Raw genomic sequence first — 14110 nt, forward strand, 5'->3', positions numbered from 1 at the left:
GGCTAATAAATCACAGAAAGAGCTAGAAGTGAGAGAAGTATATAATATCGCCTCTGAAACAGTCCTGCCAAACAAAACAAAACACCAAACTTGAACCTAATCAGTTCTCTATATCTAAATGCCAATTATAAGGAACACAGAGGACAGAGGAATATGTTAAATGACACCACGTGGAGAAAATCAGCAACATTCCCCATATGTGGGAAACTTTATAGGACAAACAACCTGACTTCTTCAATCAAGAAAATTCAAAGAAAACACAAACACACAGAGAGAGAAAGAGAGAGAGAGAGAAAGAAGGGGAATTTATAAATCAAAGGGAACTTTTGAGATTATAAAGCAATAAAACAGAAATGTGAGTATCAACTGGATATACACATTAATGTGTACCAAGGAATTATTATTTTTTATAGATGTGATAATGGTACTGCAACCTTTTAAAGATGGTATTATCTTGTAGAGAAACATACATATTTTAGCTGAAATAATATGATAGGTAGGTGGGTGTGGGCTTGGAGGAAGGAGTAGGTAGGGATATAGATGAAACAAGGTTGGCCATACATTGATACTCATCTAAGCCAGTTGATAGATACATTGAGTTAATGTTTTCCTCTGTATTTCTGTATGTAATAAATTTTTCTATAATAAGATATTGCTAAAAATTGCTCTTACCATCCTGACAATATAAGTGAAAGAGCATCTTTTCAATCCTTAAGATTGTCAGTATAAAGTCATTAAGGCTTAGTGAAAGAGACTCGTCATAATTTTTAAGTGACCAAATTTAAAATTAAATTAAGTTATCCATGAAATCTAAGTGATAGAGCCTGTTTACACCCTTGGACTGTAACTTGATGTAAAAAGATTACAAAAATCTTTATCCGAGGTTTATTGTCCTTAGAAAGGATAATGCATAGTTTTTATTCCATCTTTCTAATTAGTAATTTAAGCATATGTTCAGCATTTAACTCTAAATGTTTGCCTTCTCCCCAAGCTCGATGACAGCTGTCCAAGATTTGAATGCCAGAAAACATTTAAATATCAACATCTGTTGAATTATGTTAATTTAGTGTAATATAATTGGGCATGAGTTGGAATTGATCAGAAGTATATGAGATAAACAAAGGTAAATTCCCACCAATATCTTGGTATACAAACAAATCACTAAGGAATGATGAAAAACAATTATTTCTAAAGAGAAAAAGCAAAGTTCTGATTACAAAGAAATTGATTCTTTTAAAAACAATTCTAACTCTATGGGATACTATCTTGCTATTTTAAAATTTATTTGTAAATTTCTCTCATAATTGAAATGAAAATTATCTAAAATGGGTGACATTCCAAATGTTTAATATTTGAATATTTTATACATTATTAAGAAAAACATTCTAATTATGCTTACATATGCATTAAATTTTTAGATTGCAGGATAATTCCTGTTACGAGCAGCAAATATTGTAATGTGACTTCAGCTCTGTAGACATAAAATAGTATTTTTAAATCGAACGTATTTTCAATGTGGCAGGTAAATTTAGTAGGTTTATTCCGGGGACTGTAAGGTACCAATTACCAAGTAGCAGCTTCTGTTTATTGTTTTGCTTATTTAAAATATTCATTTTTACAGTGATTCTCTTATTAATAAATCAGAACTGCTTGTTTGTTTTGGGACATAATCTGGCACACACATTGGATTAACAGATCCCCAAATGTCCCCATAATGAAGTTATAACCCAGGCTGCAGTGGTGATACAAGCTGTTGTGATATGGCCCTGCAGGTGTACCTTAATCATTTCCTAGGAGAACCATCTCTGGGAGTTAAAGGTTAGTTCTGTGTCCATGCCCATTTAATCACAGGACCAATTTGGAGAGTGCCAACTGTGAAACAAACACCTGTCCTTAAGGAAATGGACTTTAGACCACAAATTCATTTCAGCTAAGAGTCACCTGAATAGCTTTCACATGCTAACTGTTTTCTGTCATTAGTGACCATGGCCAAATTCAACTGCAATCTTAGAGGTGAGAGGCTGTGTATACTTTGTAGTCATTTGAAAATATCTAATTCATCTACCAGAAAAAGAAAGGCCATAAGCAGTAAGAGTTTCATTAGGGGACAGATGGTTGGGTTTTCTTAAACAATTTTTTTTATTTACCACACACTAGATACATTACATATTTCCAAATGGAAAATTCCTTTTTTTTTTCCTGTGTGGGTTCTGCATATTAAACTGAAAAGCAGTGTCTCAAAATTCTAAGTGCCTGATAACTAATTTTATTTAATATAATGACAACTTAAAATAACCCTCTATGATCATTAGTTAAAATCTCGGCAAGGAAGAATTTCAGGATGCCAAAAAGACAGGAGGCATAAGAACTGGCAATTTGAGAACAGCGCAGCTTTATAAAATACAATAATTTGGTCACACAGAGTAAAACAGACTAAATCCCTTAAAAACAATTTTATGCTGTATTTGTGGTATGTTTCTATTTATTCTACTCTAAGTATCTCTATTCTTAGAAGCCATTTGAATTTTCTTTTTAATTCGAATACATATGTAATTAAATGTATCCCGATAAACAAATATATAATGTATACATTCTAATTAAAGGGAATACGTGAATATTTTCTATTCACTCATGCATTCGTAATAAATCAAAATAATCTAAAAGATATTTTTCTGTCTGAAGGACTTAGTAAACTTTTTTACAATAATAAAATCTAATGCTAATTTTAGGTTTGGAAAGAAAAAATGATAAAGATGTAGAAACTTTATTTTTAAAGTTAGTATTTAAAAGCAGTTTCAAATAATTATTTTGGACATATAAAATACATAAAAGATAAAATGAGTGATATAACTTGCTTAAAATATTGTGCTGAATCATTAGTTTTCATATGGCAAAGGATGTGTTTTAAAATCTAAATTTTACTAAGAGAGGATAGATAACTTATCTTAAATAATGAAAATAATGCATCATTTACTTCTGTTGATATATTTAATTTTGTTGACACATTTCTGTGAAAAGCAACATTAAACAAATATAGTCCATGTCATTAAGCACTACTCTAATGAACAGTTATCCTATTCCAATTTATTAACAGCTGCTCAAAAATGTAGTAATTAATAGTTTCATTTATTTTTGGCAAACCTGCAAAATGACAAATAGTTTTGTATCTGTTGCAAATTAGGTCTTCCTTTCAAACAACAAATGACAGTATTGGGAAGACTGAACAAACTGAATCCTTGAACATCTTTGGATCTTTAAAAGAGCAAATAAAGAGCAGCTGCAATTCTATCTGTTACATCTGCAACAAAATACAGTAATCTGTATCATCATATAAAAATGAAATGGGCTCTGTGTTAATGTTAAGAGGAATGTTCTTTCTTACTTGACAGAAGGCTGACATGAACCTGTGTGTGAACATGATGGGATTTGTTTTGTTTCTCTGATGAAATCTATTTTTTTTTTCCATTTTAGGAAACTCCTTTTTACTACCAATCAGATGACAGCAAAAAAAAAAAAAAAAGTTTATTTCTTCCTTCTCACTATTAGTAGATAACATAAGAAATTAAAGCCCACAGTATTCATGGATTATCAAATCCTTTGACACTAAGTAGATGAAAAATATAATGCTTTTAGGAACTAAGTGAAAGTGAATTAACAAATGCATGTTTCTAAAAGACACTTTAAGAAATGAAGTAGAATTTAATACTATCAGCAATAAAAATGTTTTCACTTGATTTCAAATTACGTGTTCGACTACTAGATGATTTGGCCTTTGTATTTCATACGAGTAAATGACAAAAATCATATAACTAAGGAAGCAGGGCAAATCCAAACACTCCCTCCCACCCCGCAAAACAGGTACCGGATCCAAAAGGAAAGGTTTTGACGTCCAAATAATTCAGTAAAGCTGCCACAAACTATTAAGTTTGTTACATGGATTCTTACAGCAATAAAGACTAATCATAAGCATAAAAATGTGTTAAAAGAGCAAGATCTTTTCAAATGACGAGTCACTTAGTATCAGGCATCGCTTAATGCATGTTTTTAACTGACTTACCATTTGGGAAAGCTATACTGAACTTTCCGGTGCTAACCAAAGGTTTTTGATATGAGAAATGATGTGAAATTATTTAATTGTAGCCCTAAATGAGGTGATGGCAGTAGGCAAGATCTTTCTAATTTTGAGAAGCACAAAATTATGTTTAAATACTGAAGTACCAAATAAAAAAGATTGGCTATTGCAGAACAGTTCTCAGGGTGGCCTTGAATAGACCCAGTTCTTCCCCCTTTCTCACTTGAAGATTTTAAGAATACCTGTAGCATGTACTAGGAATGTACCATCCTGAGATAGAGAGGAACTGGCTGGAACAGCTCGGGCTTTGTTTCAGGGCCCCTAGAAACAAGATATCCTTTGCCTCTTTAGCACAGTGGGTCATTCTGCCCCTGAGGTATATAACCCAGTGCAAGCTGCCTTTCCAGATCGCTCAGTTGTGGTACAAGTGGGGCACATGCAGCAGCGACTGTCAGCCCCAGCTAGCTTTCCTGAGGCTTGGGGGACCTACCCACAGTGGATCATAGGCTTCTTTTGCCCTGGCATGTGAGTGCGTTCTGTCTCACTGGACTCAGATAAGTTGGTAACTAGTGCACAGTGAACCTGCTTCACGGATACCAACTGTGGAATTTCAGAGAAAGATATGGGTTGAAGAAATAAATCTAGATGTCACTAGTATTTCTCACTAAAAAACACTTAGGTGCATTGCCCCAAGGTTTAGATGAATGTGTGTATTTTCACTTCAGCTTATAATTGATTGTATGCAATGATCACTCAAAAACCATCCCTGTTAATTATTAAATATCGAAAGTGACAGCTATTAGGTAGTTTTTTTATAACAATTGATATGCTTTTATGCATTTATTGCAAAAGTTTCATGTTTTCCTGAGTTTGTATTTATGCTTTCAACAGCTTAAAGGTATGTAAATAACAGAATGAAATGAACAAACTCTGAGACACTTATTAAATATTAGATAAGCGATAAAATGCAATAAAACTAAGATAAAACTTTAAAGTAGGCAAATGGACAAGAAATACTGAAGAAATGGAAGAATAACTGGAAAATAAAACCCCATAGAACAATCAAACAGAAGTATCAGATGAAAATAATCAACATGATATAAGTAACATGGAAGGACACGAGACAGGAAACATGTAACTAAAAGGACTGCAACACAAAATCTTGAGAAAATACATCAAGTGACTGTATGAGAATAATGTCATGATGAAAATTTTTCACATCACTCACTATCTGACACACCTAGTCTATGATCAGAGCTCCCCTGAGGAAATAAAAATGAAACAACAAACTGAAAGAAAGATTGTAAGACTCATATCACTTGAATCAATCAGATAAATTATACCCATATTAAGAATCAGTGTTTCTGTCTCAAAAGTTTGACTACAGGAACCCATTACCTATCATATATGAGAAGAATGAGAATGTTAGTTGTTGACAATAAACATAAACAACTGCAGTGCATTAATGCTTTATTAGTAACTACTGAAATACAATGGAATGGCATATTATGATCAGCACTCCTGATGGTAACTAAAGCCATGGGAGGAGACAGTAAAGAACAAGATAGAAATGCAAAGTAGTTCTGCCCTTTTATAAAGAGGCAGAAGTACAGGGTATCTTCAAGAACATAGTATTCATTATTGATGAAGTAGAACTTCCTGATAGAATGGATTAAAATGACTAAATTGGCTTATTTGTTTGAAGGCGATCATAGAGGTCACCTGTGTGGTTAGACACACAACAATTTAAGAGTTGGGAGACAATTCTTCTGCACTCGTGATAATGCAGATGAATATTAAAGTGGATGTGGCAAAAAAGAAGACATGGCATGAATTAGACACCCAGAAAACCACTAGCAAAATGTGTTATAGTTAGTGGCATTGGTAAATATGTCCCTGAAACCATTTTACAGAGATTTTGAAAATTCCCCCGAGGAGCTGAGGGTGAGCAGTACTCACATTCCAAAGACTAAAGCCATGACTGCATCGCCCTTTATTCAGAGCTTTTGGGAGGAATACCTACTTTGAGGGCACGCTATAGTCATGCACTTTGAGTCACTAACAGCAGACCACTACTACATTTATCTTTTCTTACCTGCTTGGCATATTTTGGGAGTAAATGATCCTACAATTTATTGATTTAATGCATTACAGTTCTCTTCTCTAACCTTTATGTTTTCCACAAGTTGAAAAGGGAAGTGCAGTCACTCATCCAAAAGGGGTAAGAAAAGTCAAGGTAATATTAAAAATACAATGAAAGAAAATGGGTTTCAAGAGTTGAACACAGAAAATGCATGCACATAAGGAAAAGTGAAGAATTTTCATCTTGCATTTAATAAAACTGGCAACAGAAATTAAACTCGAGTCTTTCCTTATTTTTATTTCACCTTTTCAAACTGCCCTGTGCCTAACATAATTGGTGGCTTCAGAAAGAAGAGAAAGTACACTGTATCCACAAACCAAGAAAGAGAGAATATATGAAAGCAATGTTCACAGAAAGAAGAAGAGATCTTGGAAATGAAAACTATTAATAAAATTTTCAAAAATCATTAAATGATTTGGGACATAGCCTTGAGAAAAATGCCCAGAAATCTTCTAAGAAGACAAGAATGTATAAAAGAAAAGTTTTAAAAAGTAGAGGACCAGTTAAGGGTGCTACAACACCCAAACAACAGAAAAAATGGCAACTACTGGAAACTGAAGACAATAAACATCTAAACATATCTAAACATAAAAACGGTACAGTAACAATACAGTATTATAATCTATGGGACTAACATATATGCAATCTGTCACTGAGTGAAATGTCATTATGTGGCACATGACTGTACCAAACTGTCTTGATTATAGTAGCTTTATAGTAAGTCTTAAAATCAAGCAGTGTTAGCTTTCCAACTTTTTCTTTCTCAAGGTTGTTTCAGCTATTCTAAGATCTTTGCATTTCCATATGAAATTTAGAATTAGCTTGTCCATTTCTACAAAGTAACCTGCTGGGATTTTGATTTAGATTGTATTTAATCTATACACAATTTGGAGAGAACTAATCTTAAGACTGTTGAGTCTGCTGACCCATGAACAAAGTATATCTCTCCAGTTACGTAGGTCTTAAGACCTAAATAAATATCTGGTTCTTAATTATATGTTCTTTTTCTTGTTTAGTTTTGTTAATATCTTCCTGTATCTCTTTTAGTTAATATGTATTATGCTAATTTTTTGACTCATTTATGCTAACATTTATTGCTTCTGTTGGAATCTGGAATCCAACAGATTGTTTTTCTTTGGAAAGGGCTGTTCTCTTCAAATGTCTTATCTTGGCCTGTGAGTTCATTTTCCTCTGGGAATATTGGCTATTCTGTCAGGCAATGGTATGGGGAGATGCCAGTTATCTGTGTCAGCCCCAAATAATTCAGCAATTAGCGTTGTTAGCCTTATAGGAGAGAGGCCCTGGCACCAGAAAACCACAGTCATCGCACCCTACCCTATGAAATAACTCTTTCGATTACCGATTACTGATATATGGATTTGATTACTGATATATGGATTTGATTCAATTGTCTAATTTTATGTGTTCTATGTGTACCATTTTCTCAATGCTTTTTTCTTTACTTTTTAAAAATTTTATTCTTTTAAATTGACAAATAATAACTTTACATATTCATGGAATACATAATGATGTTTGGATACATATAACATATAGTGATCAGATCAGGGTAATTAGCATATCCATTATCTCAAATGTTTATCATTTCTTTGTGTTGGGAACGTTCAATTTTTAATGGATATTTTTAATGGATTTTTTGGGCAGGCAATATTTTAATTCCATTTCCCCCTTCCACTGGTTTGGAAATTATATACTCCATTTCTATTAACTTATAGAACATAATAGCTATTTTGATACTTTTACAAATGAATACTTAATATAGTTTTAGCAAGTATCAGTCTCTTGACTATTATAATAAGGCAAACATTCTGAACATCCTAAACAATTCAAGGACCCTAGATTGGACTTTAACTAAAATCACCAACACTGCTAACTTAACACACTATTGCTGTCCACTATTTTAGATTATCTTTTAAAACGTTCAACAAATTACACACTATGATCATCACTTTATATAAGCAATGATTGTTTATATAAATGTATTTATTTATTTGCTCAGTATTCATTCTTGCATCTCACTTTCCTTGAGAAATAATTTTCTTGAAATATATCCTTTAAAAATTCTCCCAGCGAAGGTCTGTAGATAGTAAACTTACTCAGTTTCTGAAAATCTTAAAATGACTTTACTTCATCCTCTTACATGAAAGATGGTTTTCCAGGTACAGAGTTCTAGGTGGACAATTTATTTTCATGCTGCACTCTAGAGATGATTCCGCTATCTTCTGGTTTCATTGTTGCTACTGAGAAATCTGATGTATCACTGTCATTCCTTTGTAGATAATTTGTCTTTTCTCTTGATTCTTTTAAGATCTTCTCTGTCTTTGGTATACTACAGTATACAATTAGGTGTGGATTTCCTTTTTTAATTTTACTTTCTATTCACTGTGCTTTTTGCATAGATTTATAATTTTTACTGGTTTGGGGAATTCTTAGCCAATATCTCATCAAATATTTTTTTTTCCAGCTCTTCTACTCTTTCCATCAAGGACTCTGATTGAATGAATGTATCTTAGATCTTTTCTGTGTCTCTTAATCACGAGAGATGAAATTTTCCATCTCTTTGAACTTTTATGCTATATTCTGGCCTATTCTTCAGATGTATCTTCCATTTCACTAATTGTCTCTTTGATAACCATATTTTTCATTTCTATTCTTTTTTTCACTTCTGCCTGATTAATTTTAATAGTGATTTGTTGCTTGCTCATTTTATTTCTATAAACATTTCACCCATGGTTATTTTACAATCTGTGTCTTATAATTTTAGGATCTGGCATTCTTAGGGGTAAATCTACTACTTGTTTATGTTGACTATCACTGATGGTGAATTATTTCATTTTTTTGTTTGGCAATTTTTGATTGTCTAAATTAGGTATGCCAGGTAGGATTTGCATTTGCTTCTGCAGATACCTAGTAGGTTCTCAGTTGGGAATAGATTGTACAGCGTGGTCCTTTAAAGCTCTATTCCGGTTGCGTGGGAATGTTAAACTCAGTGGGGTTGGCACACTAGCACTGCGAAGCCAGGGGACGCAATGGGGACTGCCGAGGTCAGTTATCTCATCTTGTTAAAAATTAAATAAACGTAAATCTCAGGGCAATAGTTGTGATCAATTTTCTGACAACAAGAATAGCTGTTTTCTTGTAAATCAAAATCTTTAGAAATACCATGTGCAAAATTTGAAAATATATTATCTAAAAAATTAGCTAGGGTAATTCTTTGTATTAAAAGAAAAAATACCATTGACTTAGCAACATAAAATGAATAAGACTCCAAAAGCACTTTTGAAAAAAAACTATTTCGTACCCAGTCTTTACTCATTTGTATGTTATTAGAATAAATACACATATTGCTCTATCATAAGGTCTAAGAACTGCGTAAGTTTGGGGAAAAAGATTAATTTCACTTTGTTAAACTAAAAAATAAACAATTATGCTAAATGCTAACCTAAAATTTATTAGTTATAGGAGACAAAACTTTTTCCTTTTTGAAATTCATTCTTTATTTTTCACCAGATTTAAAAAACTATAAATAAAATTGCATCTTTCTATTAATTACTAATAATTCTGAAATAGAGTCTAATAAATGGTACATAAAATATTTTAGGCCAACTTTTTAGAACCAAAGGCAGCCCAAACAATAATTCATGACATTCATATTGGTATCAAAGAAAATGGAACATGATTCAATAATGAGAATTAAAAATGATTTTGAATTGCTTACCTGCTGGCTGTTTTCACAGAACAATTTTTCTTGTGCCCTCTTTCAGCTCGGTTATCTCTCAGAAGCTGATGCTACACAAAGTGTTAAGACAAGTTGTAGAAACAAAAATATTTTCATTATATTATTTGGCAAGTGGAAAAATATTTTTTCATTCAAAGGGACACCATTCATTTACTTGTATTGTTTTTTTCCTACTGGTTTCTCTTAAAGCAAAGACTATAGCACCACCTTTGCTGGAGATGGCATTGTCATTGTTGCAAAAATGTTAGAGCTAGCACCCAGGGTTTCCTTGACAGATAAACTGCTCTCACAGTTAGTTAAGATATAGCCTGGAACTGGAAGTCTAGAACTTAGTTCTGTTTCTGGTTCTCTGGAGTAGCCCTGGTTAAAGTAATGTAATCCATCTTGTCAAAAATGGCCTCTACCATTTTTTTTTTTTTTTTTTTTTTTGAGATAGAGTTTTACTCTATTGCCTGGGCTAGAGTGCCATGGCGTCAGCCTAGCTCACAGCAACCTCAAACTCCTGGGCTCAAGCAATCCTCCTGCCTCAGCCTCCCAAGTAGCTGGGACTACAGGTGTGCGCCACCATGCCCGGCTAATTTTTTTTTCTCTCTCTATATTTTTTTTTAGTTGTCCATATAATTTCTTTCTATTTTTTAGTAGAGATGGCGTCTCGCTCTTGCTCAGGCTGGTCTCAAACTCCTGAACTCAAACGATCCACCCACCTCGGCCTCCCAGAGTGCTAGGATTACAGGCGTGAGCCACCGCACCCGGCCGGCCTCTACCATTCATTCTGCTGTGAATTTTTTGAGGCTGTGTCACCTATACTGACATAAAAGAGCTAATATTATTTTCTCTGTACCTACTGGCCTAACATGGTAAAGAAACACAACTTAAAACATTCCTCTTCAAAGAAATTATTGGCTTGGAAATATATAATTAGAAAAAAATATATATTTGATTGCCTCTTCAAAATACCTTACCATCCACTTCCCTTCACACTTGCTTTACCCTAACTAATTGGAAAGAAAAAAAAAATAGTCTATACTCTTCACTATGTGCTCACTCAAACTGTAGCTTATCTTATTTATGCAGAAATATGATTATATGCAAGACTGGGCTAAAAAGAAGTTGTACAGAATATTATCAATTAACCCCAACAAAAATAGAAGTCTTAAAAGTAATAATGCAGGCTAGATCTGGGTTCTAATCCCAGCTGTGGCAGTAACTAACAAGTCACTAGGTTCCAATAACAGCTTTACCACCTACAAGTTGTGTAACGTTAGGCAAAGTATTTAACCTCTCTAAGCCCCAGTCTCTACCTGTAAAACAGAGATAATAAAATTTGCCTATAAGGCTATTGTGAGTATTAAATAAGCTAAACCATGTAAAACTCTTAGCACTATGAGACTGGAACATAGGAAATGCTGAGAAAAAATACAGCTCAACTGCTACAATTAGGATTGTGATTACAATTCATGAGCTTGGCTGTCAGTGGGTATCATCTTACCAGCATTAATAGTTTTTAATGAAGGATAACTGCCTTGAACTGTTTGATGACATCATTTAGAATCAATTATTAGTTTATTTGGCTGTCTTTGAGAAGGATTAGACCTTAACTATTAATAGATCGCCAAGAATATGGTTAGATCATTCTTTGAGGAATGTCTTAACTAAATAAGTATGTCTTAAATTCCTCTTAAATACATATCTACCTCTTTCCATCTCCTTGCCCCAGACTAGTCCAGATTATCATCTCCCACCTGTAACAGCCTCCCAAATGCATTCCCTGTCTCTAGCCTTGCTCCTGTTTTACCCATTCTTCACTCTGTAGCCAGTAGGAGCTTTCTAAAATTAATCCAATTTTATTACTCTTTTGAGATAAAACCCAAAATCTTGTGTAAGGCTTTCATGGCCCTTCATAATTTGATTACATCTCTAAACTCATAATTTATTATGCTTCCTTCTATCCCTGACCTAATCTCCTTACTTCTAAATATATATCCAAGCCATACTAAACTTTTTAGTTTGGTATATACCACACTCTCACTCATCTCTGGCCCTTGGCTTCAACTATTCAATTTTGTCTGCATCTCCAGAGTTCAGCACTGTGTCTGCAACATTTTTAATGCTCAATAAATATTTGCTGAATGAATGAACGAATGAGATAAAGAAATAGGGAATGAGATCTGGTATCTGATATGTAACTGAAGCCATATCTCATTATTACTACTTATAGAAAATAGCAACCATTTATCTTAAGTCCATTAATCTGAAAGTGTTTCAATTTAGAAACACTTCGTACCATGAACACTAAATTGTTTCTGAAAATAAAAAAAATTAATTACTTTGGCATTTCTAAGTCTAGTGCCTTTAAAAAAAAATATATACAAACCAACATTTGTGACACAGATAGCTAGAGGTAAGATGATGAAATCTCCACCTCTATCTTAAATGAATAGCAGTTAATTAACTTTTCTAATTCTAAGATATAAGACAGATATTTGAGCACTATTCCTGAGGTTTGTGTTAAAACAGTTCAAACAAAGAACTCAAAATTCCAAATACAATGTTATGAAATAAGAAAAGAATTCTACCATTTAGCTTTGAAAAATGCAACTATAATGACCAAAATAAACATTAGGTGGGACCTCCTAGGTCCACATAGTTCTCAGAGAGGCCACCAACCTAGATGAACTTAAATGAGACAAGATGCTCTCTGAACTTTGATGTTATAGCTCCTTCTATTAGATTCATATGACAACATGTTTTCTTCCTCAAATTTATGGTTTTGACAGTCTTTGTATATAAAAATGAGACAAACATTGGAATTAATGCAATGCATCTATATACAAAAGCCATCACAAAGTTATCTTACTGTATCAATAAAATTATAAATCTGGGTGTTCCATTGCATCTTTAAAATGAAGCTCAGATAAAAACACAGACTCATATCTCTGCATTATGATATACTGAGTTAAAATGTAAACCTAGATCTTTTAAGGGACAAAAATGAAAAAATTAATCTAGGGTGTTACCAGAACAAAAAACCATGTATTTGTATTTAAAAGATCCCCAACATATTTTTTTTTAAAAAAGGAAGTCAGGTTATGAATTCAAAATAAAATAAACAAGAATCATTGATCCCTCCTCTATAATAAGCAAGAGTAGCTCATCAGATTTTGAGAAATTCTTCATTCGTCTTATTGATAAGATTTCTGTTTCCTTGGACTCCTATCAGTGTCACAAGTGAGGTTACTTTTCAGGGTTCCGACTCAATAATATCAACTCTGATTAAAAACAGAACTTCTGAATATGGTGCGAAGTGCTTCTTACCTTCCAACTTTCAGATTGCTGGACTTAGGCCACACGAAGATACAATCCCCTTATTAGTGACCTGCAGATGTATATTAAAAAACAGCTTACATAAGAATTACATTAAAACCCATACATGAAAAACCTAGGCACACAATTTTAAAAATTGCTGAATTAAACCAGGAAGAAAAGTGTTCTTTGTGAGTAACGGTTTATACTGATACAGAAAGGGAGTTAAGAATTTCTATGGCTATTCACGACATTTTTACAAGATTAGTAAACGTCTCAAATCCCTATCACAAGAGGAAGAAGCAAAGAGCAGAACTCATTCCACACAAGCCTCTCTTTACTACTTGATATACATAAGGCATTCCGGCTTGGGAATGTTTCTATTGGCTGTCACTTTTTGGTAATTTCTCAAAAGTCTGCACAATAACTTTAAGTCTCTTCACACTCAACCTCTCAGTGCCCTCAACACTAAAAGAACTAAGTAATATCTAAACTACGATCTGACTTATTAAGATACTTATAAACTCAGTAAAAATGTCAAACTGTAAGATGTTCAAGGAGGCAAAGCCTCAGAATTAAAGAAAACAAAACAAAACAAAACAAAAACATGCTTCATATAGTTGCCTTTCCCTCCTTCCTTCCACCCCTGCACTGACTTTGACATGTCTCTTGAGTGGCCTTTATTGTGTCCCTGTGTGATTTTCTTAAATATTCATCAACAAAATCTAATTACTATTTATCTGCCCCAGACTATAACCACCTCAGGGGAAAGCTATGTTTGTTTGTTTGTTTTTTTCACAAATATCTCTTTTGATAGAGAGTACCAGATAGATAA

At 33.3% G+C, this 14110-nt stretch overlaps 1 protein-coding gene across 2 annotated transcripts in view; it reads right to left on the minus strand.

Moving 5' to 3' along the window:
- Positions 1 to 14110, minus strand: part of GPATCH2 (G-patch domain containing 2) — a 152283-nt gene that overhangs the window by 33047 nt on the left and 105126 nt on the right. For both annotated transcript variants that reach the window (XM_045536425.1, XM_045536426.1), the window contains exon 8: positions 9952 to 10022. In XM_045536425.1, coding sequence (XP_045392381.1) covers positions 9952 to 10022 — 71 coding nt within the window. The remainder of the gene's footprint in view (positions 1 to 9951; positions 10023 to 14110) is intronic.

This window comes from Lemur catta, chromosome 23, assembly GCF_020740605.2.
Source record: "Lemur catta isolate mLemCat1 chromosome 23, mLemCat1.pri, whole genome shotgun sequence".
Lineage (NCBI taxonomy): Eukaryota > Metazoa > Chordata > Mammalia > Primates > Lemuridae > Lemur > Lemur catta.